At 38.4% G+C, this 27,709-nt stretch overlaps 3 protein-coding genes and 1 pseudogene across 5 annotated transcripts; 1 reads left to right on the top strand and 3 right to left on the bottom strand.

The window, feature by feature from the left end:
* Positions 1–366: 366 nt before the first annotated feature.
* LOC109155742 lies at positions 367–10,703 on the top strand. 2 transcript variants are annotated; one of them, XM_019303383.1, is made up of 2 exons: positions 367–1,235; positions 10,564–10,703. In XM_019303383.1, exon 1 carries the CDS (start codon positions 521–523, stop codon positions 1,211–1,213), a length of 693 nt encoding a protein of 230 aa, XP_019158928.1. In that variant the 5' UTR covers positions 367–520; the 3' UTR covers positions 1,214–1,235; positions 10,564–10,703. The 2 variants fall into 2 exon arrangements, with proteins under 2 accessions (XP_019158928.1, XP_019158927.1); XM_019303382.1 differs by lacking the exon at positions 10,564–10,703 and adding an exon at positions 1,273–1,294.
* Positions 1,797–14,975, bottom strand: LOC109155736 (indole-3-acetic acid-amido synthetase GH3.6-like). Of its 2 annotated transcripts, XM_019303373.1 has the most exons (4): positions 14,606–14,975; positions 13,613–14,514; positions 12,940–13,519; positions 1,797–1,971 (listed from the first exon to the last, which is right to left on the bottom strand). In XM_019303373.1, exons 1-4 carry the CDS (start codon positions 14,920–14,922, stop codon positions 1,941–1,943), a joined length of 1,830 nt encoding a protein of 609 aa, XP_019158918.1. In that variant the 5' UTR covers positions 14,923–14,975; the 3' UTR covers positions 1,797–1,940. The 2 variants fall into 2 exon arrangements, with proteins under 2 accessions (XP_019158918.1, XP_019158919.1); XM_019303374.1 differs by lacking the exon at positions 1,797–1,971 and having other exon boundaries at positions 12,760–13,519.
* Positions 1,904–3,991, bottom strand: LOC109155740 (annotated as a pseudogene).
* A 6,405-nt stretch (positions 14,976–21,380) lies between the features above and the next one.
* On the bottom strand, positions 21,381–23,719 carry LOC109155739 (indole-3-acetic acid-amido synthetase GH3.6-like). Its single transcript, XM_019303376.1, has 3 exons — positions 23,280–23,719; positions 22,248–23,149; positions 21,381–22,185 (listed from the first exon to the last, which is right to left on the bottom strand). Exons 1-3 carry the CDS (start codon positions 23,594–23,596, stop codon positions 21,602–21,604), a joined length of 1,803 nt encoding a protein of 600 aa, XP_019158921.1. The 5' UTR covers positions 23,597–23,719; the 3' UTR covers positions 21,381–21,601.
* Between the last annotated feature and the right edge of the window lie 3,990 nt (positions 23,720–27,709).

Below are 27,709 nucleotides of genomic sequence, written 5' to 3'. Positions count from 1 at the left end.
CCTTCTTTCGTTTCCGACGAGTCCTTACATTTTCTCCATTTTTGGCAACATCCGGAGAAAAGGCGATCGCCGAAAATGAATAAAAGGAAAAGACTCGTCGAAGAAGAAAAAAAAAGGAAGTAAAATAATTAAAATACCCTCATTATTTGATCAATTAAAATTTTTCGGTAAAATTTGACCGACAATTTTATCGGAATAACCAAAATTGACAAAAATTATAGTCAATGTACAAAATCGACACTTTTAAAAGTCAAGAACTAAAATTAATAAGACCACGGTAGGACCAAAATTGAAATTTAAATTTTTATAAAATATATAAATTTTGACATTCAAAATATACATGAAAAGGAGTAATATTTATATTTATCCCAAAATATTTTAATAATGTTTTGTCCACTAGAACAATAATCCAAACGACATCGTTGGCTTTCCCTAAGATTTCCGCATAGAAACGGCGTCGTTCCTTTACATATAGAATGACAGATCTTTCTTCGATCTGGGAGATGAGAAGAACAGTAAAATGGATAGGCATATCCAGATCTTCCTGAACAAGATCTCTTTCGTTTGCGCCACCATTGCTACGCTGATCCTCCTCTTCCTCTACCTCCGTGTCCCCGACACCTGCGTATACATCACCGGCGGCGACCTCAAGGCCGACCAACGCTTCCCCAGATCCACCTGCGACTTCCAGCCGCGGGCATACACCTCCGTCGATAAACGCAACCGACGCATATGGTCCACCAAGGCCTGGATCCAAACCGTGCGCTCCTACACAGATCTCTTCCAGCTCCTCCGGGACAAGCATCTGTTCTCCGTCCATTCCCGTGCCCTGGTCGTTTCCGCCGGCGGGGGCCACGCCGTCATGGCGTTGAAGGATCTCGGGTTGAGCGATGTCACCGGAATCGAGCTTGTTGACTCGCCGCCCCTGGTGAGCAAGGCGGATCCTCACAATCTGCCCTTTTTCGACAATGCGTTTGATTTCGGGTTCAGCCCGTATTTGGACCGGGCCCTGTTCCCGGCCCGATACGTGAAGGAGATGGAGAGGGTAGTCCGGGGTGGGGGTGCGTGTGTGGTGGCCGTGGAGGAGTGCGGGCTTGCGGAAATGGAAGCGGTGGTGAAGTTGTTCCGCAAATCGAAGTTCTTGGGCGCCATGAATGTGAGCTTGGGTGAGGAAAGGAAGACCAGGATAGTGGTGAGAGTTAAAAATGGATAAATTTTGGATTTTGTATATGGTTGTTGAAATTTAAGCTGTAATTAGTAATTTATGAACAGGTTCCATTGAATTTGAGCATTTTGTTTTGAATCAATCTTAATTGTTCTGTAATTCTTCAAATCCTTGTACTGTTTTTGCAATAAATCGGATCAACGCAAAGTGAAATTTAATTGGCTTACAATACACTAAATTTTGGGCATCCCTAACTCCTTAATACACTTGATTAGCATCATCGAAATCTATAAACAATTATTCTTAATACTTGCTGGTATGACTGTAAGTAATACATCACTCTCTAAACTAGTGCTACTTGCAAACTCTTGTTGTTATAAGGTCTAGCTTGTTGCTCTCAATCCTTTGTTGCTTACAACTCCTGTTGTTGGTAAAAGATATATGGCTGCAAATCATCTCAAGATTTTAATCTGTCTTAATAATTGCCAATCAGCTGGCCCCATCTGAGATGACTATTGAAATTAAAGGGGAAAGAGTGGGCACTCTAAAGCTAGCTAGTCCTGGAATAATGGCTCACCTAACATTGTTTTTATCAATTAAAAAAGAATCCCAAGAATTAAGAAATTTTTCTTATTGGTTATTCTTGGATAAGGACATGTAATGATACAAAGTAAGAATAAAAAGATGCATTATATTCTTCTAAAAGGTTGAATCCTGAATTCACCCTGAACTAACAGAGCGAGAGGCAAATTGTAGAAGACAAAAACATTAGAATTTAAAATCCATGCAAAGTGACAACATCAATGGTCCGTAAAGTCTCCAGACCATTTTATTTTGATTTTAGTTGGTGTTCCAATGGTTGTGACCAGGAGCCCATTCGGGAGGTTTAGGAGGGACTGAAATAATTTGACATCACTCGCGAGTCGAGAAGCTCCACGATGGGAGCGTACGTCACGCAGCGCGGCGGTTTGTACTGACTAATCGACGAGCCGCTGGCGATGGCGTAGTCCATCAACTTCTGGAACGTGCCGCCCTCCACTATCCTGATTTCCAGCGGCCCGATGGACTTGTCAGAGACGCGGCAGTAGCGGTAAACGGTGTTGAGTGATTCTTCGACGGCGATGCAGCAGCGCTCGAAAATGTAGGGAGGAATTGGGTTTTCCGACGACTGGGTGATTTCCCAGTAGAGGACGTAGTGTCCGGGGATGGTTGACGTGTTTGCATGGCTGGTGTACTCCATTAAGGACGCATCAAACGGCAGAAGAATGTTGGACGCATTCTTGACGGCGTTATGCAGCTCTACCTCGTCCGTTTTGTCGAAATCTATGCTCAGCGCCACGTTCTTCCGACATACGAAGTTAAATTGCGGCGTGTTGTTCTTGAATCCGGCAACCCGAAGAATGTCGCCAACACGATAACGATACAACCCTGCAGGAAATTAAATTAAGTTAATAATATTTCTTCTAATCTCAAAATATACAAAATAGTGAAGTGTAGATTTACCTGCGTAAGTGGTGACGACCATCTCATATTCTTGCCCGAGTTTAACATCTACAAGATCCACAACTTCAACCGGTCTGGGTTCGGGCACTCCGATTTCTCGAGAAACAGGCAAGAACTCGAAATACGCCATGGTAGGAATGATGGTATAAGCAATCTCGGTGGGCTTGCAAAGAGGATTAAGGTTTACACCGAAATAACCCTCGGAAGATGCATACGAGGTACTGACGAGGGGAAGATCATTGCCAAAATAATTGAGAGTAGGGATATACTGAGACATGGCACCTGTCACAACAGCATTAATATACTTGGTATTAGGCCATATCCTGGGAATAATACCTTTCCACGACTCTTTACTGCATTCTTTTTCAATGAACTCAGCGAGTTCCGGGTTGGGATTTACTATAATTCTCGCCACCGCTTCCCTGACAGAAGGGTCTGTAATTATGGGATTCAACGTTCCGGTCCGGATATCCTGACAGAGAAGGCGCCAGTGGTTTTCCAGGAAATGAATGGCGCGGAGGAAGGTGGAGGCGAAGAAGGCACCCACCCAATTAACTTGGTCGCTATACCAGAGGCTGCAGAGCATCTGAGAGTACATGCTTTGGAGTGAATCCTTGCAGAGAATGGTTTCCTTGGGGCTAGTGTGATCTTTGTAGGGATTATATGACCTTTTTAGAAGGCTTGTTAGAATTGGACTTGCCAGAAGACCGCCTGGAGTTTTGGCTTCTTCTCTTACAAACTGGAAATACATGGTTCTCCCCTTGTGCAAATCCGGCACAAATTGGTTCATCACCGGCATTAACAGCCTGGAAATCATCGACTTTCTTTCTATTATTTCTTTTTCGGTCGTCGGTATCAGCTTGCTCTCTCCCCGTGATGTTCCAGAGCTGCGTTACGTTACAAATATATAAATCGTTAGTTTAACGTACAAAAAAGTAAAGTTAGTTAAATTTGGCAAATTATAAATTATTACCTTGTGAAGAACTCGGAAATTGGTGTAGAACAAATGATGGATGAAGGTTCACCATTAGCGACACGATCAATATCAGGCTTGACATCCTCGTACGTCACGACGGGGATGAGCTTCTTGAAGGTTTCTCTGTCAGTGCTTCCGTTAAGGCCGTGCCGGAGCAAGTATTCGACGCCGGCATTACCAGAAAGTATGGCTTTCAGAACCCTTTCTTGAACTTGCGCAGCGTTAATAGTAACGTCTTCGATGAACTGGAGAGTCCTGTTGTTACTTTCCTCGAGTTTTCTTTCATCTGACGAGCTTTCAAAAGCGTCAGTCATGGCGTCAAAATGGAAGATTATCAGAATTGAAAATAGAGCTATTATAAACTCGGAAATATGGAGAAGAAGATGAATATGAGATGGAGATTCTTGATATTATTATTAAACCAAGTCATCAATAAAGCTTTGGTGAGGACTGTGGCAGTAGTAGTACGTGGGACCTTTGGTAGTGACAACACATAGGTTAGGAATGAGAGCAGTAGCATATGTTGGTTCATTTTGTAACAACGGTTGAAAAATTGCATCATTATAGAAGGCGTTGTTAGAAGATGAGATGTAACTTTTCTGTTTAAAGTGGGAGTATTATTATAGGCATGTGATATACTTATATGTCTTTGATTGACAATGGTTTTGTAATAAGAATAATGTATATTACTTTATATATGTAATTATTTTGATTTTAGTTTTTCTTGTTTTACTTTATTCTTTATTATATAATATACTTTTTTTTTAAATACACATATATTTCGTTAGTGTAAATTTTAGTAACCAAATATTCTGTTAACTATTTATTATTTTTAATTTACTCACTAATTTTCATAAGAAAAGTCTTAGGTTTTGACTCCATCCCAAATAAAATTGACATAATTGTTGAACATATACTATAAATATGTTACAGTGTATTAAAACATACAATATAAAATTTAACATTTTACTTTGGTCAATTAATTAGTCAGGCTATACACATAACATTCAAAGTTGAGTATCAAATATTACAAATAATAAATTTTTAAAATGATTTTCTTGCCTTTTAAAAAAAAAAAAAAATCTATGTTAAGTATTTTTTTTTTTTTTTTTTTTTTTTTACGTTCAATTAACATTCTTTTGGTTATTTAGAGTAAGATTCAATATTTTAATTATGTTTTTGTATTAATGGGAAAGATTTAGGTCACTATATATTAATAACTTTTGTCTGTATTTCTATAATGGTATGATTATAAATTATTTACAAATAGTGTACTACTCCGTATTATTTTTTATCGGACAAAATTGTTGTTTGGGGGTGAAGGGTATTTAAGGCATCAACCAGGCATATATAAATGGTATATTCAAATGTAGGGAACTCGAGTTCAAACAATAGTGTTTGATCAGGACATTGGAATGTATGATATCAATCTACATACCAATTCAAGGTATATTATTCAAATTCCTTTGTCAAAGTTGCGCGACCTAACTACAAAGTTGTTGACAATAAATACTACACCTTGACTTTAAACGGTAGAACCATTGTCCAAACAATTGATAATGATAGCGTCCCACTAGCTCCATTTGAACAAATTTACACATCATTCTTAGAGAGAGTTTAATTGACGAAATTTTAAACAATTCGATGATCATATTGATTGAAATTAAAAACTATGGACTATATTGACAATTAGAAAACAATTAAGGGATCAAAATATTGATTTCCCCTACTATATATTACATAACGTGATCTTATCTAATTAATTATTGCATAGTAGAATTAATTATTTTAATTACATGTATCAATGAACATGAAAAATATTTTTAAACACACACACACACACACACACACACACACACACACACACACACATATATATATATATATATATATATATATATATATATATATGTGTGATTATAATACTTTATAGGGCAGTAAATTAAAAATCAATGTATATTAAGTGATGTAGTATTACATTTTTATAGTAGTACTTGATATTTCACCAAAAAAAAAACATAGTAGTACTTGATATTGTCATAGTTAATTGATACTACAGAAAATTCATAATATAATAATAATAATAATAATAATAATAATAATTTTATTATTATTATTATAAAACTTTTTCTTGGTCAATTGCTATAGTTTTAATATGCATGTAATTTAACTATATATCATTTTATTTAAAACAAAAAGAAAAAAGAGTCAATATCAGATGCGATCTTTCGAGTATAATAAAACTGCCACGTTTAGACTTAATTGAGTTGAGAGAACGATTTTGCCTTCATTTGCACGGCCTAAACTGCTCAAAGTAACGAAAGGACCTCAATCCAACAATGATAACAATTTAAAAGTCAAAAGACCACGAGAAATTAATTTAAATGTTTAGAATTAACCGTGACAAAATCATTATATTCAAAACCACAATTGATATTAATTCTTTTTTTTTTTTTTTAAGAACTCTCATTTATTTTTTTATTTTTATTTATTTATTTTTTTTTTTTTGTAATCACCTAATTACATTAGTGGTTGAGAATGGGCCACCAGCCATGTAAATTAAGCACGAGTTTCTTCCCAGACGTTTCAGTCTATGGCTGCAAATAATGCTTCACATGAATTGTTATGAGCATGTCATTTCAGTAATGGCAGTTGTTTTACAATGTGCACTGACTCTATTTTGTAAGGTGGATCCGAATTTAAAATTCACAGTTTATATATTGAATATTTATAACTATATACTAAATGTTCAGAATTTACATACTTAATATTCACAATTTATATACAGAATACTTACAATTTGCATATTGAATGTTCACAATTTTATATATTAAATTTTACAATTTACATACTAAATATTCACAATTTGAATTGTGAACATTGAGTATATAAATTGTGTATTTTGACCTGGGTCCATGGCATAATTATTGATACACTGTTATGTGGACCATGATCCAATATAATTGTCAAATAAAAATATAGTAGAATTAAAATGATATTTTAATGTTGCTAAAATGAGACTAGTGTGTGTGAAAAATTAAATTAAAAAATAAGGTAACACTTGTGTGAGTCCGTCTCACGAGTCTCAATTCGTGAGGCGGATCAGATATTTGATTAATGGGTCTAATATTTGATTGATGGGTCGGATCTTTGACATCATTCATCAAAAATCCGACCCGTCTCACGAATGGAGTCCCGTGAGACGGTCTCACACAAGTTTTAGCTCATGCAATAATGTATAATGTATAATGTCAAATTAAACTGTATTAAAATTAAGATAAAAATTTGTGTGAGACCGTCTTACGGGTCTCAATTTGTGAAACGGGTCGGATGCATAATGAGATCATAAATTCGACCCATTAATTAAAGATTTGACTCATTAATTAAATATTCTACCTGTCTCACGGATTGAGACCCGTTAGACGATCTCACACAATTGTTACTCTATAATTAAAATGATACTTTAATGTTGGTATAATAAAACAAGTGTGTGAAAAATAAAGAAGGTAATGACATTACTACTTTTCATATTTGTGTCTTGAATTTTGAATCTACATATTTTTGTCTAAATCATGTCAAATCTACACAATTATGGCTAGGTTTCCAATAACATATATTTGGAGCTGATGGCCAGCCAATCTAATAGCCATGGAAATTAAACATCTATCAGTTTGTTGCCAGTGTTTTCAGTCTATGGCTGCAAATCAAAATTGCATTTGAGCAATTAGTTTTGAATCAATCTTGTTCTATAAGCTTAGATTTGCACAATTTTACTGTAATTCTTCAAATCCTTATACTGATTCTGAATGTCATTATGATTGATTGATATCTGCATTCAAGAACCCTACAGGTTTTGGCGCAAATTATGCCCGGGAAACGTGTTCATCATGAATGGTGAACACAAATCCAAACGACGTCGTTTTTACGCAAAATAAAAAAATAAAAAAATCGCGGATATGGAGTTAACGGCGCCGTTTGATCAAATTATGAATTTTCTGTTATGAGATTATGAATGTAATGAAAATTCATAATCTCATAACAGAAAATTCATAATCGCATAAAAGTAAAATATTTATTAAATTATGAATTTTCTGTTATGAGAATGAGATTATGAATGTAATGTAGATTCATAATCTCATAACAGAAAATTCATAATTTCATAACAGAAAATTCATAATCTCATAACAGAAAATTCATAATCTCACAAACGAAAATTCATAATCTCATAACTGAAAATTCATAATCTTATAACAGAAAATTCATAATCTCATGGTTCCAAAGTGAATGTGTAGGCATGGTTCCAAAGTGAATGTGCAGGCTTGGATTCATAATTTATGAATGTCCGTGATTTCGGACGGGAATGTGTAGGCAGGGTTCCAAAGTGAATGTGCAGGCATGAATTCATAATTTATGAATGTCCGAAATCATTGTTCACCTCAAATTAAAGTGAAACCGCGAAATGTGAAAATGAAGAAAAAAAGTCACGCAATTAATTAAGAAAAAGACAAAAAAAAAAAATAATAATAATAACAGTGTACTAACACCGTTGGAACGGAATGGTGAACACGGTTCCATGGCATAACTATTGAGGTTTTGGTGGGTGGGTCTTTGTTTCAGTTCGCAGAAGATGAAATACCCAACTCAAACACCAAAATAGAGCCCATTAATCAAACCCAATACCGGCTAGTGTCACCAAATCCGACCCAATAGCCCTTCATGTCTATGCATTATAACATAGCAACATTTCACTGTTGCTTTGGATCTTTCCTGTTTCATTTGAAATCAACTCTAATTATGAAGTCAGCTGCCCTGCTTCAAAAAAAAAAAAAAAAAAAAAAAAGTCAGCTGACCTAGAATTGTCAAAATGGACCAACGAGGTCCGGCTGCTATAGGCTATAGCGCATTCCTTGGCAGGCTTGGGATCATTTGACTTTAACACATCCAATTGAATTTCAAAACACATGCAAAACCCGTCCTCACTTAAACAATTTACTCTTACTCTCAATCATTTGTTATTTAAAAATAAAACTCCTGTTGTTAATTGAGAACATTATTGTTGTTGCAAAAAGTTGTCAATTTGTTGCACTGAAATAAGCATTTTTGTGGCGTACATGCATTATTATAAACTTGGGCTGCATACTTGTGTTGTTTACAAACTCTGATAGATGTTACTGATGTCAACATCTGCTGCATCCAACAATAAACGAACTCCTGTTGTTGGTAAAGATATATGGCTGCAAACCATCTCAAGGTTTATAAATCTGTCTTAATAATAGCCCATCTGATATGACTATTATTGAAATTATAAAGGGGAAAGAGTGCGCACTCAAAAGCTACCTGCTAGCTACCTAACTCATTGTTGAGATTAAAAAGAAACAAGAAACAATAACGATGGCAGAGAGGGTAAATAAGGCAAGATTTACGTGGTTTGATAATGTGCCTACGTCTACGGGAGTGAAAACTATTTCTTTTTTTTTTTTTTATTCATTCTTCCAAAGATTGAACTCCAACCCTAAAGGCCCCCCACACCCCGACTCGACAGAGCATTTGGAAGGATGTAAATCATAGTGATGGTGATAGTGGTGACACGACCCTTTAGAGATACAACCAATATATTTATAGGCATCTAATTCTTGTACAATGGGTCTACCTTTTCACTCCTACTCCTAGTACGAGACAAACTCATATTCCTAATCAAACCTGAAAGCCACAAAGCTTCTTTAGCTGCCTCAGTCACAGCAATGTATTCTGCTTCAGTTGTAGACTACAATAAACTGAACTGATGATCTCCAGCAAACAGAACCACCCCGAAGAGTAAAAACATACCCTGTTGTAGAACGTCTGTTATCCATGTCACCAGCATAATCAAAATCCACATATCCCATGAACACAAGCTCACTCTGTTGACTCCCAAATACAATACCATGCCCCATAGTGGCCCTTAATTAAGTACCGGAAAATCCATTTAACTGCCTCCCAATGTTGCTTCCCAGGTTTAGATATGTACTTACTAACTTGGCTAACAGCATGAGCCAAATCAGGTCGAGTACAAACCATTGCATACATTAAACAGCCAACTGCACTAGCATAAGTTCTCTATGTAATTCTGTTGAGTTAACTACAACTTTCTTGCACCTCTATTCCTGTGAATTTCCATGCCAAGAATTTTCTGTGCAACTCCTAAGTCTTTCATATCAAATTCCTGACCCAACAAAGCTTTCAATGCAGTAATATCATTCATACTATTAGCAGCAATCAACATATCACCCACATACAGTAATAGAAAAATAAAAGAAGCATCACCAAGGCTTTTAACGTAGACACAACAATCATACTCACAACGTATATAGTCAATTTGAATCATGTAAGCATCGAATCTCTTGTACCACTGTCGTGGAGCCTGTTTCAGCCCATACAATGACCTCTCGAGTTGACAAACCAGATTCTCACCTCCGGGTTTAACAAGTCCTTCAGGTTGCTTCATGTAAATTTGCTGTTTTCATGTAAATTTGCTTCATGGCGTTGAAGGATCTCGGGTTGAGCGATGTTACCGGAATCGAGCTTGTTGACTCGCCGCCCCTGGTGAGCAAGGCGGATCCTCACAATCTGCCCTTTTTCGACAATGCGTTTGATTTCGGGTTCAGCCCGTATTTGGACCGGGTCCTGTTCCCGGCCCGATACGTGAAGGAGATGGAGAGGGTAGTCCGAGGTGGGGGTGCGTGTGTGGTGGCCGTGGAGGAGTGCGGGCATGCGGAAATGGAAGCGATGGTGAAGTTGTTCTGGAAATCGAAGTTCTTGGGCGCCATGAATGTGAGCTTCGTTGAGGAAAGGAAGACCAGGATAGTGCTGAGAGTTAGAAATTGATAAATTTTTGGGGGGTTGTATATGGTTATTTGTAATTAATAAATATTATGAACAGGTTCCATTGAATTTGAGCATTTCGTTTTGCATCAATCTTGTTCTTTTTAAGTGTGAATTTACACATTTTTACTGCAATTATTCAAATCCTTGTACTGTTTTTGAATACCATTATGATTGATTGATATCTGCATTCAAGAATCCCTACAAATTTTGGTGGGTGGGTGAGTGGGTCTCTGTTTGAGTTTGTCGAAGATGGAAACAGCCAAGTCAATACCAAAATTGAGCCCATTAACCAACCCAATAGCCATCCATGTCCAAAATGTGGATCCTTTGAAACATTATGGCATGTTTGGTAAAAGGCTGTTAGCCGTTTGTTGATTGTGTTAATTAGAAGGTATAAATAGTTGATAATATTAGCTGATTGTAGAAAAGTGTTTGGTAAATTAGCTGTTAGCTAATAGCTGTTTGGTATAATTTCTTTTCTCAAAAAGCTAATTGAAAAAGTTGCTTGGAGTAGCTTTTTGAATTTTAGTCATTTGGAATTGCAAAAAACTAATTAACCAAACATTTATATTGATATTTTAACTAAATCAAACAATTAATAGTGGTCAAATAAGCCAAAATTGACCTAAAGGTCAATTTTTTACCAAACATGGCCTATATCTACGTTTAAAGTATAAAATAAAGATTAAACATAAGGTAATACATGATCAAACATGAACTTATCAAGACGGAAGTGGTTGAGCGTCAATTTGAATTTCAAATATGCCCGTTGTCACTTATACAAGTAGTAGCTATAGATCATTGGGTAAAGATCGTTTCCCTATCTATGTAAAGAATACTTAAAAGCCAAAAAGTCTTTTACACAATTACACTTATTACTCATTTGCCTCCAAGTTAGGGCCTAAGTGCGAGATAATAGAAAATGTCTCTAAAGGTCTTTTTATTTCTTAGGATCATCAAACACCTTCCTCGTACCAAACTTCTTTAGAGTTAGATTATTGCCTTTGTGTCTTTTAAGTTATATGTGTTTGAGTCTTGACATATTTATGCTAAGAAGAGATACTGTGAACAAATGATATAGAAACCTTTTTCTTTCAAAATCTTTGAGTATGTTATGATAAACTCCTTTCGAGTACTTCTTCCTACCAGCTTTCTTTCGAAATATCCTTACTTTTATAAATTTTAGCGAGTTTCATTTTTTCAATCTTCTTCCGAATAAATGACTTTACGGATATACAACCTTTTCTTATGATTTGCAAAAAGTTAGATCAACACAAAGTGAAAAGTTGGAAGAATGACACGGGATCGAGTCTCACTAGCGATAGTGTGGGAGCTACCTCTCAAAGTGAGGGGTTCCTTGTGCGCAGTAAGCAAAAGTCTAGCCTCTGTGGTTCATGTTCAATTGAGTTACCATAATTTACATCCTCCTAAATATTCTGTCGGTCGAAGTGTAGGACCCTTAGAATTGAGGTTCAGTCTTTTGGAAGAATATTTTTTTTGTTCTTGCCAATTTTTTATATAGCTCCTAAAATCTTATGTAAAATTAAAACTATTGGAGATACCTGCCCAGATGCCTTTATAAACTTGGGCTGCTTGCTTGTGTTGTTGGTAAAGATATATGGCAATCATTATTGTGTGGAACATGGTCCACACAAATTGTGTGGACCATATTTTTTCTATTGTAAAATAATGTACATTCAATATAAAAATAATGTACATTGTATTCAGAAAATTTATATTATTTTTGTTTTAATTATACATTATACAGTATAATATACATTCAGTATAAAAATAATATATATTTAATATATTAAAAATGTACTATTTATTATGGTACACATAACATCATGGTCCTCACAATAATTTGCCGATATCTGACTACAAATCATCTCAAGATTTAATCTGTCTTAATAATGGCCAATCAGCTGGCCCCATCTGATATGACTATTTAACTTAAATGGGAAAGAGTGCGCACTCAAAAGCTAGCTAGCTAACTCTTCCTGCATAATGGCTCACCTAACATTGTTATTTCTTTTTCTCCTTATTTTTCAATTAAAAAAGAATTCCAAGAATTAAGAAATAATGATGATTTTATTTTCTTATTGAATTTTATTTTATGTATTCTTAATTTTTATTTTCTGATATGACAAATAAAGATAAAATATTTTTATCATGTGGATCTCAAAAAAAAAAATATCTACATCAAGCATTAGAGAGAAAGAGTATAGATTGAGAGTAAAAAATGAAAGTATATAAAATTTTCCATTATTATTGGTTAATTATTCTTGGATAAGGACATGCAATGATACAAGAGCTAGAATAATAGCTAGGATGCAGAAACACAAATTGTAGAAGACAAAACATTATCCATGCTAAGTCACAACATTAATATATGGTCCGTAAAGTCTCCAGGCCATTTTGATTTTAGTTGGTGTTCCAATGCTTGTGACCCGGAGCCCATTCGGGAGGTTTAGGACTGAAATAATTTGACATAACTCGCGAGTCGAGAAGCTCCACGATCGGAGCGTGCGTCACACAGCGCGGCGCTTTGTACTGATTAATTGACGAGCCACCGTTAGCGATGGCGTAGTCCATCATCTTATCGAACGTGCCGTTCTCCACTATCCTGATTTCCAGCGGCCCGATGGACTTGTCGGAGACGCGGCACTCCCGGTAAACGCTGTTGAGTGATTCTTCGACGGCGAGGCAGCAGTCCTCGAAAATGGAGGGAGGAATTGGGTTTTCCGACGACTGGGTGATTTCCCAGTAGAGGACGTAGTGTCCGGGGATGGTGGACGTGTTTGCATGGCTGGTGTACTCTATTAAGGACGCATCAAACGGCAGAAGAATGTTGGACGCATTCTTGACGGCGTTATGCAGCTCTACCTCGTCCGTTTTGTCGGCATCTATGCTGAGCGCCACGTTCTTCCGACATACGAAGTTAAATTGCGGCGTGTTGTTCTTGAATCCCGCAACCCGAAGAATGTCACCAACACGATAACGATACAACCCTAGAAATTAAACAACGTTAATATATAATATCATTTCTTCTCATAAATCAGAAAAAATTAAAGTGTACTGTACGTGTAGGACAGTAGATATACCTGCGTAAGTGGTGACGACGACCTCATATTCTTGCCCGAGTTTAACATCTACAAGATCCACAACTTCAACCGGGAAGGATTCGGGTACTCCGATTTCTCGAGAAACGGGCAAGAACTCGAAATACGCCATGGTAGGAATGATGGTATAAGCAACCTCGCTTGGCTTGCAAAGAGGATTAAGGTTTACAGCGAAACAACACTCGGAAGATGCATACGAGGTACTGACGAGGGGAAAATCATTGCCAAAATAATTGAGAGTAGGGATATACTGATACATGGCACCTGTCACAACAACATCAATGTACTTGGTATTACGCCATATCCTCGGTATAATACCTTTCCACAACTCTTTGCTGCACTCTTTTTCAATGAACTCCGCGAGTTCCGGGTTAGGTTTCACAATTTTTTCCACGGCTTCCCGGACAGAAGGGTCTGTAATTCTGGGATTCAACGTTCCGGTCCGGATATCATGACAGAGAAGGCGCCAGTGCTTTTCCAAGAAATGAATGGCGCGGATGAAGGCAGAGGCGAAGATGGTGCCGACGCGAAGAACTTGGTCGCCATACCAGAGGCCGCAGAGCATTTGAGAGTACATGCTTTGGAATGAATCCTTGCATAGCATGGTTTCGTATGGGCTAGTGTAATCTGTGTAGGGATTATTATATGTCCTTTTCTTGAAATATGACCTTTTTTGTAGGCTTGTTAGAATTGGACGTGCCAGAAGACCACCTGGAGTTTTGGCTTCTTCTCTTACAAACAGGAAATACATTGTTTTCCCCTTGTGCAAATCCGGCACAAATTGGTTTATCACCGGCATTAACAGGCTGAAAAACAGTGACTTTCTTTCTAGTTCTTCTTCGGTCGTAGGTATCAGCTTGTTCTCTCCCTTTGATGTTCCAGAGCTGCGTTAGAAATATATAAATCGTTTAACGAAAAAAAAAACAAAAAAGTAAAGTTAAATTCTTGCCTGAGTTGCAAATTATAAATTATTACCTTGTCAAGAACTCGGAAATTGGTTGAGAACAAACGATAGATGAAGGTTCACCATTAACGACACGATCAATATCAGGCTTGACATCCTCGTATGTCACGACGGGGATGAGCTTCTTGAAGGTTTCTCTGTCAGTGCTTCCGTTAAGTCCGTGTCGGAGCAAGTATTCGACGCCGGCATTACCAGAAAGTATGGCTTTGAGAACCCTTTCTTGAACTTGCCCAGCGTTAGTAGTAACGTCTTCTATGAACTGGAGAATCCTGTTGTTGCTTTCCTCCAGATTTCTTTCATCTGACGAACTTTCTAAAGCGTCAGTCATGGCATCAAAATGGAAGATTATCAGAATTGAAGATAGAGCTATACACTCGGAAATATGGAGAAGAAGATGAATAATAATTGGTGAGAACTGTGTGGCCTGCAGTAGTACTAGTACGTAGGACCTTTGGTAGTGACAGCACATAGGTTAGGAATGTGTGCAGTATCATATGTTGGTTCATTTTTGTAATAAGAATAATGTCTTTTACTTTACATATGTAATTATTTTGATTTTAGTTTTTCCCTTTTTCTAAATACACATACACTTGATTAGTGTAAATTTTAGTAACGAAATATTCTTTTAACTATTTATTATTTTTAATTTCCTCACTAATTTTTGTAAGAAAAGTCTTAGGTTCAGACTCCATCCCAAACAAAATTGGCATAATTGTTGAACATATATAATAAATATGTTACATTGTATTAAAACATACAATATAAAATTTAACATTTAACTTTGGTCAATTAATTAGTCAGACTATACACATAACATTCAAAGTTGTGCATCAAATATTACAAATAATAAATTTTTAAAATGATTTTCTTGCATTTTTTTAAAAAAAGAAATCTATGTTGAGTATTTTTCATTTTTTTTTTCTTTTTTACGTTTAATTAACATTCTTTTGATTATTTAAACTAAGATTCAATATTGTAATTATACTTTTATATTATTGGGAATGATTTAGTTCACTATGTATTAATAATTTATGTTTGTATTTCTATAATGGTATGATTATAAATTACTTTATAAAAAGAAAATAGAGTCAATGTCAGATGCGATCTTTCGAGTACAGTGACACTGCCACGTTTATTCTTAATTAAGTTTAAAGAATGATCTTGCCTTCATTTACACAGCCTAAACTGCTCAAAGTAACGAAAGGACCATGGTCGTCCACGAATGATAACAATTTAAAAGTCAAAAGACCACGGGAAATTAATTTAAATGTTTAGAAGTAAGCGTGACAAAATCATTTTACTCAAGACCACAATTGATATTAACTCCTTTTTAAATCATTATACTCAAGACCACAATTGATATTTTTAGGCCCTCTTTGGTAAAAAATTGGCCTATAAACCAATTTTGGCTTTTTTTTTTTTTTTTTTTTTTGAGTGTTACTGGTCCTATTACATTGTAGTATCTGTTCATATACTTTCTCAACCTATTGAAACTCAAAGAACCAATAACGCCTCCACTGAGGCTCAAACTTGTAACCTTCCAAATGGAAGTCCAACCCGGATACCATTAGACCACATAGTCTTGGTCAATTTTGGCTTATTTGATCATTATTATTGTTTAATTTAGTTAAAATATCAATATAGATGTGATTAATTAGCTTTTTGCAACTCCAAAAAGGCTAAAATTTAAAAAATGATTAAGAAAGAGAACGTGGGAGGGAAGAGAAAAAAAGAAAAAAAAAAACAAAACAAAACAAACCAAAACTGAATTTAAAAACAAAATTTTTTTTAAAAAATACACTGTTAAGTGCGCCCACACGTCGTGTGCACTGATATGACTGTTGGTTTTTGGGTTTTCGGGCCCAGGGAGGTCCAACACAACCTAGGTCGGTGGATTCACCTTTCACATGCGGCTTATAGGAAAATAAGTAGAAAATATAACTCGATGCTTTTGTACGTGGAAACCGAAAGGAAAACCACGGGCCTTTTTGGGCGGTGCCAAGCCTAAAGACTTTCACTATTTTTGTAGGTATTTGTACATGTATTTGTATAGAGTGTATGATGTAAGAATGTGGTTGCCTCTCTTTCTTTCATGTATTGGAACTTCTCTTCTAGTAAAAATGAAGTCTTCTTGAGTGAGAGTGGAAGAGGGGCGTAGGAAGAGTGATGGGGTCTTCCATTGTGCTCTAGAATGGAATCTTCTTCATGTGGTCTTCTTGCTTGAATGAATGGAGAGTGCTTGTGGGAGAGTGCCCCCATGTGTGTGGATGAGTGGATGGATCCCCTTTCTTCTTGTCTTCTCCTCCTTTTATAGCTAGCCCATCCCCAAAAGCGTCCGTTGGACATTTAGTAGGGTAGTGATGGGTGATAATTAGGGTAGTAAGTAAGGGTTTAAGTGGGGGGGTTATGGATAATAATAATAATAATTAGATATTTGACTAGTGGTAATGAGTGGGGTAATAATAGGGTAGTAAATGGGCTAACGGCTAGTTTTAGGCCGACCCTACACCCGTGCCGATTCCACACTCGCCGCCGACTCCTGGACGAGCCGACTCCTCGGTTTGGCTCGTATCTCTTTTGGGCTTGCTCCATTTTCTTCTTGGGCTTCCCTTCTTTGTCTGGGCTTTATCTCTTTTCTTCTTGGGCCCCGAGCCCACGGGGTTCACACCCCATCAACTAGTCCCTCACTTTTCTATGTCTCGTGCTTAGCAGGGCATGGAAAAGTATATTGTCTTGCCTCAAAATTTCCTTTATTAGCCCCCTCGATTTTTGCTGACTCTTTATTCAACATTCTACACGACTCCATCCTCATGACCTCTCTTTGTTTGCCGTACGACCGACTGCTTCAGTGGTAGCTCCTTTTCTCTCTAGAAATGTCTAAGGGTCGGAACCCTTGTTTCTTTTCTCTTTTCCTCTAGAAACGTTTAAGGGTCGGAACCCTTGTTTCTTTTCTCTTTTCTCGTCGAGTCCCTCAGTCGAGGCGACCCCTGTAGGCTTTTTCTTTACTTAGAAACGATTTAGGGTCAGTGCCCTGTTGTTTCTTTAATTTCTCGCTGAGTCCCTCAGTCGAGGCGACTCCTTTTGGTTTTTCCTCGGAAACGACTAAGGGTCTGGGCCCTTGTTTCCTATCTTTTCTCGCCGAGTTCCTAGGTCGAGGCGACCTATTAAGCTTTTTCTATCTCAGAAACAGTTTAGGGTCAGTGCCCCATTGTTTCTTTATATACTAGCCGAGTCCCTCAGTCGAGGCGACTCCTCTTTGGCTTTTTCACGGAAACGACTAAGGGTCTGGGCCCTTGTTTCCTAACTCTTCTTGCCGAGTCCCTCGGTCGAGGCGACCCATTAGGCTTTTTCTATCTCAGAAACAGTTTAGGGTCAGTGCCTCGTCGTTTCTCTCAATACTCGCCGAGTCCCTCAGTCGAGGCGACTCCTATAGGTTTTTTCTCGGAAACGTCTAAGGGTCTGGGCCCTTGTTTCCTATCTTTTCTTGCCGAGTCCCTCGGTCGAGGTGACCCATTAGGCTTTTTCTATCTCAGAAACAGTTTAGGGTCAGTGCCCCGTCGTTTCTCTCAATACTCGCCGAGTCCCTCAGTCGATGCGACTCCTATAGGCTTTTTCTCGGAAACGTCTAAGGGTCTGGGCCCTTGTTTCCTATCTTTTCTTGCCGAGTCCCTCAGTCGAGGTGACCCATTAGGCTTTTTCTATCTCAGAAACAGTTTAGGGTCAGTGCCCCGTCGTTTCTCTCAATACTCGCCGAGTCCCTCAGTCGAGGCGACCCCTGTAGGCTTTTTCTCGGAAACGTCTAAGGGTCTGGGCCCTTGTTTCCTATCTTTTCTTGCCGAGTCCCTCGGTCGAGGCGACCCATTAGGCTTTTTCTAAGGGTCCTAGCCCTTGTTTCTTTTCATTTTCTCTCGCCGAGTCCCTGCTCGAGGCGAGTCCTGGCTATGATTATTCTTTTCTAACAAACTTCTGAGAGCTTGGACTCTTGGTTCTTTCTTTACTGACTCGCGTCTTTTAGTCGGGGTGATTCTCGGTTGTAGCTTTACTTTTCCTTCCTTTATGTAACCCCTTGTAGATGAGAAATACCATGAGCAATATCTTGGAATATATTTTCTTGAGCAATATCTTGGAATATATTTTCTTGCCATGCCCAGAATATATCCAAGTCTATTATGCGGCACATGTGACTGGAAATTTCCATCCTTCAGACTCGCGTAAATGATAATACTCATGCAGTCGGCACATGTGACTGGAAATTTCCATCCTTCAGGCTCGCGTAAATGATAATACTCATGCAGTCGGTTTTGAAGCACCTTAGTATTTCCCACCGAGCTGAAAAAATATTAACGCTGGGGCGAGAGGAATCGAGCCCTGGCCTCCTTATTTTCTTCCATGGCTTTTACCAATCCTATGCAATTGAGTTTTTGAATCTCCACAGCATTGAATTTAACGTATGTCAAGATTGCGCGTTAAGACAGCCATGAGCAAGTTACGAGATGTGTCAACTTGTTCATCAAACAATTCCGGCTTTGAGGTCGTCACCATCAATGTCATGCACGCCCGTTCTGAAAATATGCTCTGGAATGGCAAGTGCAAATTGCCATATTTTCCAGATTCAAATATCCTTATAAAGATAACCTTCTGTAAGAATGTTTAGAAGCCACCCAGAACCACGTGTCCAGCATCTCCATCCTTTGCCACGCGTTGCCTTCGACCGTGGGAGCAAGACTCGACCACGGGATTAGCCACCGTACCGGCCTCGGGGAGATGTTTCATTCTTCACCTTGTACTCGGCCTACTTGGTTTTTGGGAAAACGCACTCAAGATGGTTTTTGTCTTGCGCAATAGCTCTGACGGGTGTTAGCCACATGCAATACTATTTTCCTCTTCCTGTAAGATTCAAAACCTTTATGCCTCATGCAAAACTGCCAGTAGCTTGTTTCCACCATTTTACTTTTACTTTCTGCTTGCCCCACAGATTGTCATGCATTTCTCTTGACTTTTCTTGATTTGGCTTACCATCATTCATGCTGCCTCTTGTTATGCGTGCCACTCCAATCTTCATAATTTGGTTCTCCAATTCTACACGTAGGTACATAGATAATTTCCATAATCCAAGGATTTTGCTTTTATATACTTTTCTTATGAGGCCTTCTCGCCTTAACCGCTTACGAGACGCAAGCACCTTCCAATCAATGGCCTCGTACATACTTTTTAGGATTTTGGGAAGAGAAACATATGCCTGAGGATGTTGTTAGCAAAAGATACTTGCTGACTGCCTGCCAACTTCCTGCCACTCGCCGGTAATCTCCCTACTCGAGCATAGCGCATGTTTTATTACAAAGATGAAAACTGAAGGCTGAAAATATTTTATTATAAAATGAAGAAGGTGCAGGTTACAAGGAACTTATTACAGAGTAAGCAAGTGCTCCTAAAAGAACTACCCCTCTAGAGTATCCAGCCGACCCCAGCCCACAAAGATCACTCACTCGGCGAAGAGGAGTCGCTTCCAAAGAACCCTCCCGATGGTCCAGGAGGGGAGGGGCAAAGCGAGTCCCAGAACGCCGGCATGAGTGGTGGCATAACCAGCTCTTCGTCGTCCGAGTACATTTCCTGATAACGAGCAAAGTCTTCCTCGTTCATTAGCCCCGTAACCGGACCGTCCAAGTCATCCAGAGGAATAGAAAAGGTCATACGGAAGGTTAGCTGCTCTGGGACAGGCACGTCAACAACGGTCCCGCCTGGGGAAGTTACTCGAGCAGTCCCCGGAGGAGGAGAAGGGCGAGAAGTCGGAACGACTTCACGACGAGCAGGAGTCGGCGGATGAAGAGCCATGGAGGCAGCGCCAACAGGAGATCTCTGTGGAGTCGGACGGGAAGCCTTCCTTTTAGGCTCCCTTTCAGGCCGAGTCCGTTTCGAAGGCAAGGGGCGCCGGGGCGACCCAAAGTCAATCCGCTTCCCTTTCAGTGGTGAGCGTCCCATGAGGAATTAGTAAGTTAAGAGAAGAACGGCCAAGGTCATTTATAGGTACCAGGCCAGGCCGAGGAGATCAAAACGGTCCCGCGAGATCCGGGAGACAGCGAATAATCTGGGCCAATCCTGAGTCATTCAAGGCACGGATTCGGTGAGCAGGAGGCGGTTACTACTTTTCCAAACCCAGGTTGGCGGACCGGGTATGGAAAAGTGAGGGACTAGTTGATGGGGTGAGAACCCCGGCCCAAGAAAAGAGGCCCAGAAAGAATGCATGGGCCGAGTCCAGCACTCGGCCCAGGTCCGAAGAAGGAGGCCCAGTTCAGAGCCCGGAAGGACGGCCCAATGCCAAACGGGGACGAGGAGTCGGCCCAGGCCCGGCCCAGGAGAGGACTCGGTCCAGAGAGCCGTTGAGGGAGCCTTCAGAGCAGTTAAGGCAAGGAGCCGTTGAGGCATTAAAGGTCGGACTCGGTCCGCCAGTTACTGGCCAGAGAGAGCCGTTGGCAGAGTCCGTAACGTCGCCCAACGGCTCGGCACATTGAATGTAATCTTTAAGTCGGCCATCATGAGCCTTTAAGTCAGTAGAGGAGGAACCACTATAAAAAGGGCTCCTCCACCCTTGTAAGGGGCAGAGGGGAGAACCCGGAGAGGGAAATAGAAAGCACTATTGAGCATCATACTTCACTAAAAATCTAGACTTTTGTGAAAGGTGTATCCTCCAGCTTAAGGTTGTGTTGGACCTCCTTGGGCCCGAAAACCCAGAAACCATCAATGACTATTATTGAAATTATAAAGGGGAAAGAGTGTGCACTCAAAAGCTAGCTGCTAACTAGCTAACTCTTATTATTCGTGCAAATAATAGCTCACCTAACATTATATATTGTTTTTGCCTTTAAAAAAAAAAATATTTTCTTATTGGTTATTCTTGGATAAGGAAATGCGGATGCAGATAGAAAGACAAACTGTAGAAGACAAAACATTATCCATGCTAAGTCCCAACATTAATATATGGTCCGTAAAGTCTCCAGGCCATTTTGATTTTAGTTGGTGTTCCAATGCTTGTGACCAGGAGCCCATTCGGGAGGTTTAGGACTGAAATAATTTGACATAACTCGCGAGTCGAGAAGCTCCACGATCGGGGCGCGCGTCACGCAGCGCGGTGGTTTGTACTGACTAATCGACGAGCCGCTGGCGATGGCGTAGTCCATCATCTTATCGAACGTGCCGTTCTCCACTATCCTGATTTCCAGCGGCCCGATGGACTTGTCGGAGACGCGGCACTCCCGGTAAACGCTGTTGAGTGATTCTTCCACGGCGAAGCAGCAGTCCTCGAAAATGTAGCGTGGAATTGGGTTTTCCGACGACTGGGTGATTTCCCAGTAGAGGACGTAGTGTCCGGGGATGGTGGAAGTGTTTGCATGGCTGGTGTACTCTATTAAGGACGCATCAAACGGCAGAAGAATGTTTGACGCATTCTTGACAGCGTTATGCAGCTCTACCTCGTCCGTTTTATCGGCATCTATGCTGAGTGCCACGTTCTTCCGACATACGAAGTTAAATTGCGGCGTGTTGTTCTTGAATCCCGCAACCCGAAGAATGTCACCAACACGATAACGATACAATCCTGGAAATTAAACAACGTTAATAATATGCTGGAAAGTGTACTGTATAGGACAGTAGATTTACCTGCGTAAGTGGTGACGACGACCTCATATTCTTGCCCGAGTTTAACATCTACAAGATCCAAAACTTCAACCGGGTTGGGTTCGGGAACACCGATTTCTCTAGAAACGGGCAAGAACTCGAAATACGCCATGGTAGGAATGATGGTATAAGCAACCTCGGTTGGCTTGGAAAGAGGATTAAGGTTTATGGCGAAACAACACTCGGAAGATACATACGAGGTACTGACGAGGGGAAGATCATTGCCAAAATAGTTGAGAGTAGGAATGTACTGAGACATGGCACCTGTCACAACAACATCAATGTACTTGGTATTACGCCATATCCTCGGAATAATACCTTTCCACGACTCTTTGTTGCATTCTTTTTCAATGAACTCAGCGAGGTCCGGGTTAGGTTTCACGATTCTCGCCACGGCTTCCCTGACAGAAGGGTCTGTAATTCTGGGATTCAACGTTCCGGTCCGGATATCATGACAGAGAAGACGCCAGTGCTTTTCCAGGAAATGAATGGCGCGGATGAAGGCAGAGGCGAACATGGTGCCGACGCGAAGAACTTGGTCGCCATACCAGAGGCCGCAGAGCATTTGAGAGTACATGCTTTGGAATGAATCCGTGCAAAGAATGGTTTCGCGTGGGCTAGTGCAATCTGTGTAGGGATTAGTATATGTCCTTTTCTTGAAATATGACCTTTTTTGTAGGCTTGTTAGAACTGGGCGTGCCAGAAGACCGCCTGGAGTTTTGGCTTCTTCTCTTACAAACAGGAAATACATTGTTTTCCCCTTGTGCAAATCCGGCACAAATTGGTTTATCACCGGCATTAACAGGCTGGAATACAGTGACTTTCTTTCTAGTTCTTCTTCGGTCGTAGGTATCAGCTTGTTCTCTCCCTTTGATGTTCCAGAGCTGCGTTAGAAATATATAAATCGTTTAACGAAAAAAACAAAAAAGTAAAGTTAAATTCTTGCCTGAGTTGCATCACCGGCCTGTTACTTAAATTTGTCAGAAAGTTAAATAGCAAATTATAAATTATTACCTTGTGAAGAACTCGGAAATTGGTGTAGAACAAATGATGGATGAAGGTTCACCATTAGCGACACGATTAATATCAGGCTTGACATCCTCGTATGTCACGACGGGGATGAGCTTCTTGAAGGTTTCTCTGTCAGTGCTTCCGTTAAGGCCGTGCCGGAGCAAGTATTCGACGCCGGCATTACCAGAAAGTATAGCTTTGAGAACCCTTTCTTGAACTTGCCCAGCGTTAGTAGTAACGTCTTCTATGAACTGGAGAATCCTGTTGTTGCTTTCCTCCAGATTTCTTTCATCTGACGAACTTTCTAAAGCGTCAGTCATGGCGTCAAAATGGAAGATTATCAGAATTGAAGATAGAGCTATAAACTCGGAAATATGGAGAAGAAGATGAATAACAGATGGAGATTCTTCTTATTATTAAGAGGGCGTTGTCAGAAGATGAGATGTAACTTTTCTGTTTAAAGTGGGAGTATTATGATAGGCATGTGATATACTTATATGTCTTTGATTGACAATGATATGATTTTGTAATAAGAACTTTACATATGTAATTATTTTGATTTTAGTTTTTCTTGTTTTACTTTATTCTTTATTATGTAATATAATATACTTTTTCTAAATACATATACACGGTGTAAATTTTAGTAACAAAATTTTTTGTTAACTATTTATTATAAATTCTTAATTTACTCACTAATTTTCATAAAAAAAGTCTTAGTTTCAGACTCAATCCCAAACAAAATTGACATAATTGTTGAACATATACTATAAATATGTTACAAACAATAAATTTTTAAAATAATTTTCTTCCATTTAAAAAAAAAAAACAAATCTATGTTAAGTATTTTTTTTTTTTTTTACATTTAATTAACATTCTTTTGGTAATTTAGAGTAAGACTCAATATTTTAATTATGTTTTTGTATTATTGGGAGTGATTTAGGTCACTATGTATTAATAACTTTTGTCTGTATTTCTATATTATTTTTTATCGGACAAAATTGTTGTTTGGGGGTGAGGGGATATTTAAGACAACAAGGCATATATAAATTGTATATTCAAATGTAGGGAACTCGAGTTCAAACAATAGTGTTTGATCACGACATTAGAATGTATGATATCAATCTACATACCAACTCAAGGTATATTGTAAGTGTACAAATGATACACATTAAACCCATTTATATTGGCTAATTTAATTGACAAAATGATTAGAGCATTTATTTGAAATTAACATATGGACCATGGACCGTCTCCTATCAACAAGGTATGAATTTATATTTCTACAGCATGAGTTCATTTGGAGGCTTTCGAAATTGCGAAGGAAATTCTAATTATGGATGTGATGGTTAATTAAGTATGAGTAATTAAAGTGTGGCTATGGTTATTCAGTGATTATGGAATTGATGTTTTCATAGAAAAATAAATATATGGCAGTGAATGGTTAAAGGCACAAGAATAGATATATATTTGAGAAGTTGGATCTATTATATTGTTAAGGGATTATTATTAATTGTGGTTATGTTATATTAAAGGTGAGTGGTTAGCATTTATTAAGGGGTTATTAGTGGAAGAAGAAACTTTATAAAAGGATGAGTCTTTCACTCATTGAAGATTGCCGAATTGAGTATTGATATTTTGAGTGAAAGATAAGCTATTGTATTAATTTCCATTATTATTATATTGTTTCTTGAGGATTTCCGTCTGAGCTGCATAGTCAGTACCCGGTACAGCTGAAGCTTCGCTTGAAGATCGTCACGGCATGCACGTACAATCCTGAGTAGATGTTAGGAAGGTGTTGTAGTGGTAAAGGCTGAGGGCCATTTGTATTTACCTCTTGTAATATTCCTTGGTGAATATCTATAGTGGATTTGGCAGACGTGGTTTGCCCCGCAGACGTAGGAGAAGCGCTCCGAACTGCGTGATCAATCTCTGAGTACTTATTTTATTTTTATGCATTTATATTTCATTATTTATGCTCATTAAATAACTTAATTAATTGATAATGTAATATCTCTTCTAAAAACAAGTAGAACATTAAAGGTGTAATTGAATTCAAGATTCACGGCACATTTTCAATTGGTATCAGAGCCTGTAGACTTAATTTTTTAATCTATCGATCTGGCTATTCCGTGCTTGTTGAACTCAAGCTTTCAGCGGATTTTATTATTATTATGTGTTATACTATTTTGTTCAATCTCATTGTTTATTGAGTGTTTCAGAATGGACCGTATGAAGATTCTTCCACAGTTGACAGGCGACAACTATGCCTATTGGAAAGCTCGCACACGTACACATCTTAAGGCCCAAGGAGACGCTGTTTGGCGGTCCGTGGTGACAGGTTGGACTCATCCGACTAAAGCCAGTACCAGTGATGATGGAACGCGAGTAACAAAACCTGAAACCGAATGGTCCCAAACTGAAATAACTAATGCTGGATATAACGATATGGCCTTAGATACGATTTACTCTCTTATGCATGAAAGTCAGTTTTCAATAGTTGCAGGTATTGCTTCAGCTAAAGGTGCTTGGGAAGCTCTTGAGTCGACCTACGAAGGAACTACGTCGGTGAAACAATCAAAGCTGCAGCTAGTCCAGTCCGACTTCGAAGAGCTTCGGATGAATGAGGATGAGACTATCATCAACTTTCACACACGCGTACAAGAACTGGCGAATCGTGCAATGGTCCTTGGTGAACCATTCTCGCAAGCGAAGCTTGTTAAGAAAATACTGAGATTTTTACCCCCCAGGTTCAGAATGAAAGTCACGGCTATCCAAGAACATGATGGCTGGGAGAACAAAACTGTTACTCAATTAATGAGAAATCTTAGAACCTATGAAATAGAAATTTTAACTGATCACACGAAAACGAATTTTTTTTATAGCTTTTGCCGTTGAAGGAAATAATGTTGTATCTGATTCAGACGAAACAGGTGATGATACAGTTGTCTTTTTTACTAAACAGTTTTCTAAAATTCTGAAACAGGTATCCAAAAATTCACGCAACAGAAATCCACAAAGAGGAGCAACATTGTCCAAAGCTGGTCCCAGGACAGGTTCATCAAACTTCAAACAGTCTATTTGTCCAAAGTATAGATGTCTTAGATTTTGCCAATTAAATTGCCAAATGGAGAGATTGTAAGTGTACAAATGATACACATTAAACCCGTTTATATTTGTTAATTTAATTGACAAAATAATTAGAGCATTTATTTGAAATTAACATATGGACCATGGACCGTCTCCTATCAACAAGGTATGAATTTATATTTCTACAGCATGAGTTCATTTGGAGGCTTGCGAAATTGCGAAGAAAATTCTAATTACGGATGTGATGGTTAATTAAGTATGAGTAATTAAAGTTTGGCTATAGTTATTCAGTGATTATGGAATTGATGTTTTCATGAAAAAATAAATGGATGGCAGTGAATGGTTAAAGGCACAAGAATAGCTATATATTTGAGAAGTTGGATCTATTATATTGTTAAGGGATTATTATTAATTGTGGTTATGTTATATTATTAAAGGTGAGTGGTTAGCATTTATTAAGGGGTTATTAGTTGAAGAAGAAACTTTATAAAAGGATGAGTCTTTCACTCATTGAAGATTGCCGAATTGAGTATTAATATTTTGAGTGAAAGACACTCTAGAAAGCTACTGTATTAATCTCCATTATTATTATATTATTTCTTGAGGATTTCCGTCTGAGCTGCATAGTGAGTACCTGGTACAGGTGAAGCTTCGCTTGAAGATCGTCACGGCATGCACGTACAATCCTGGTCGATTCCCGGCAATAGTATTTTTATATATCCAAAAATTCATAATTATATATCTATAAATTCATAACTATATATCCACAGTGAATAAATGAAGTAAATATCCACAATGATTGAGCTAAATATCCACAATGATTGAACTAAATATCCATAAATTCATAACTATATATCCAGAAATTCATAACTATATATACATAAATTTATAACTATATATCCACAATGAATGAATGAACAAAATATCCACAATGAATGAACAAAATATCCACAATGAATAAACTAAATATCCACAATGAATGAACTAAATATCCATAAATTCATAACTATAATGCTATTGCCGAGAATCAAACCTGAATTTAATTTTTTAAGTGGAACGCACGTTTTTAGTCAAAACGATATCGTTTTGCATCGTATGCACCATACATGATACATTCGGTTGCACAACATAACTATTGCGACAGGTTTTGGTGGATGGGTCTTTGTTTCAGTTTGCAGAAGATGAAATACCCAACTCAAACACCAAAATAGAGCCGATTAATCAAACCTGGTGGATGGGTCTTTGTTTCAGTTTGCAGAAGATGAAATACCCAACTCAAACACCAAAATAGAGCCGATTAATCAAACCCAACCTAACCCAATACCGGCTAATGTCACCAAACACGA

The sequence above is a fragment of the Ipomoea nil genome, unplaced genomic scaffold (assembly GCF_001879475.1).
Source record: "Ipomoea nil cultivar Tokyo-kokei standard unplaced genomic scaffold, Asagao_1.1 scaffold2704, whole genome shotgun sequence".
In the NCBI taxonomy this organism is placed as follows: domain Eukaryota; kingdom Viridiplantae; phylum Streptophyta; class Magnoliopsida; order Solanales; family Convolvulaceae; genus Ipomoea; species Ipomoea nil.
The sequence above is the reverse complement of the archived record's forward strand: the minus strand, read 5'-3'. Positions and strand labels throughout refer to the sequence as shown.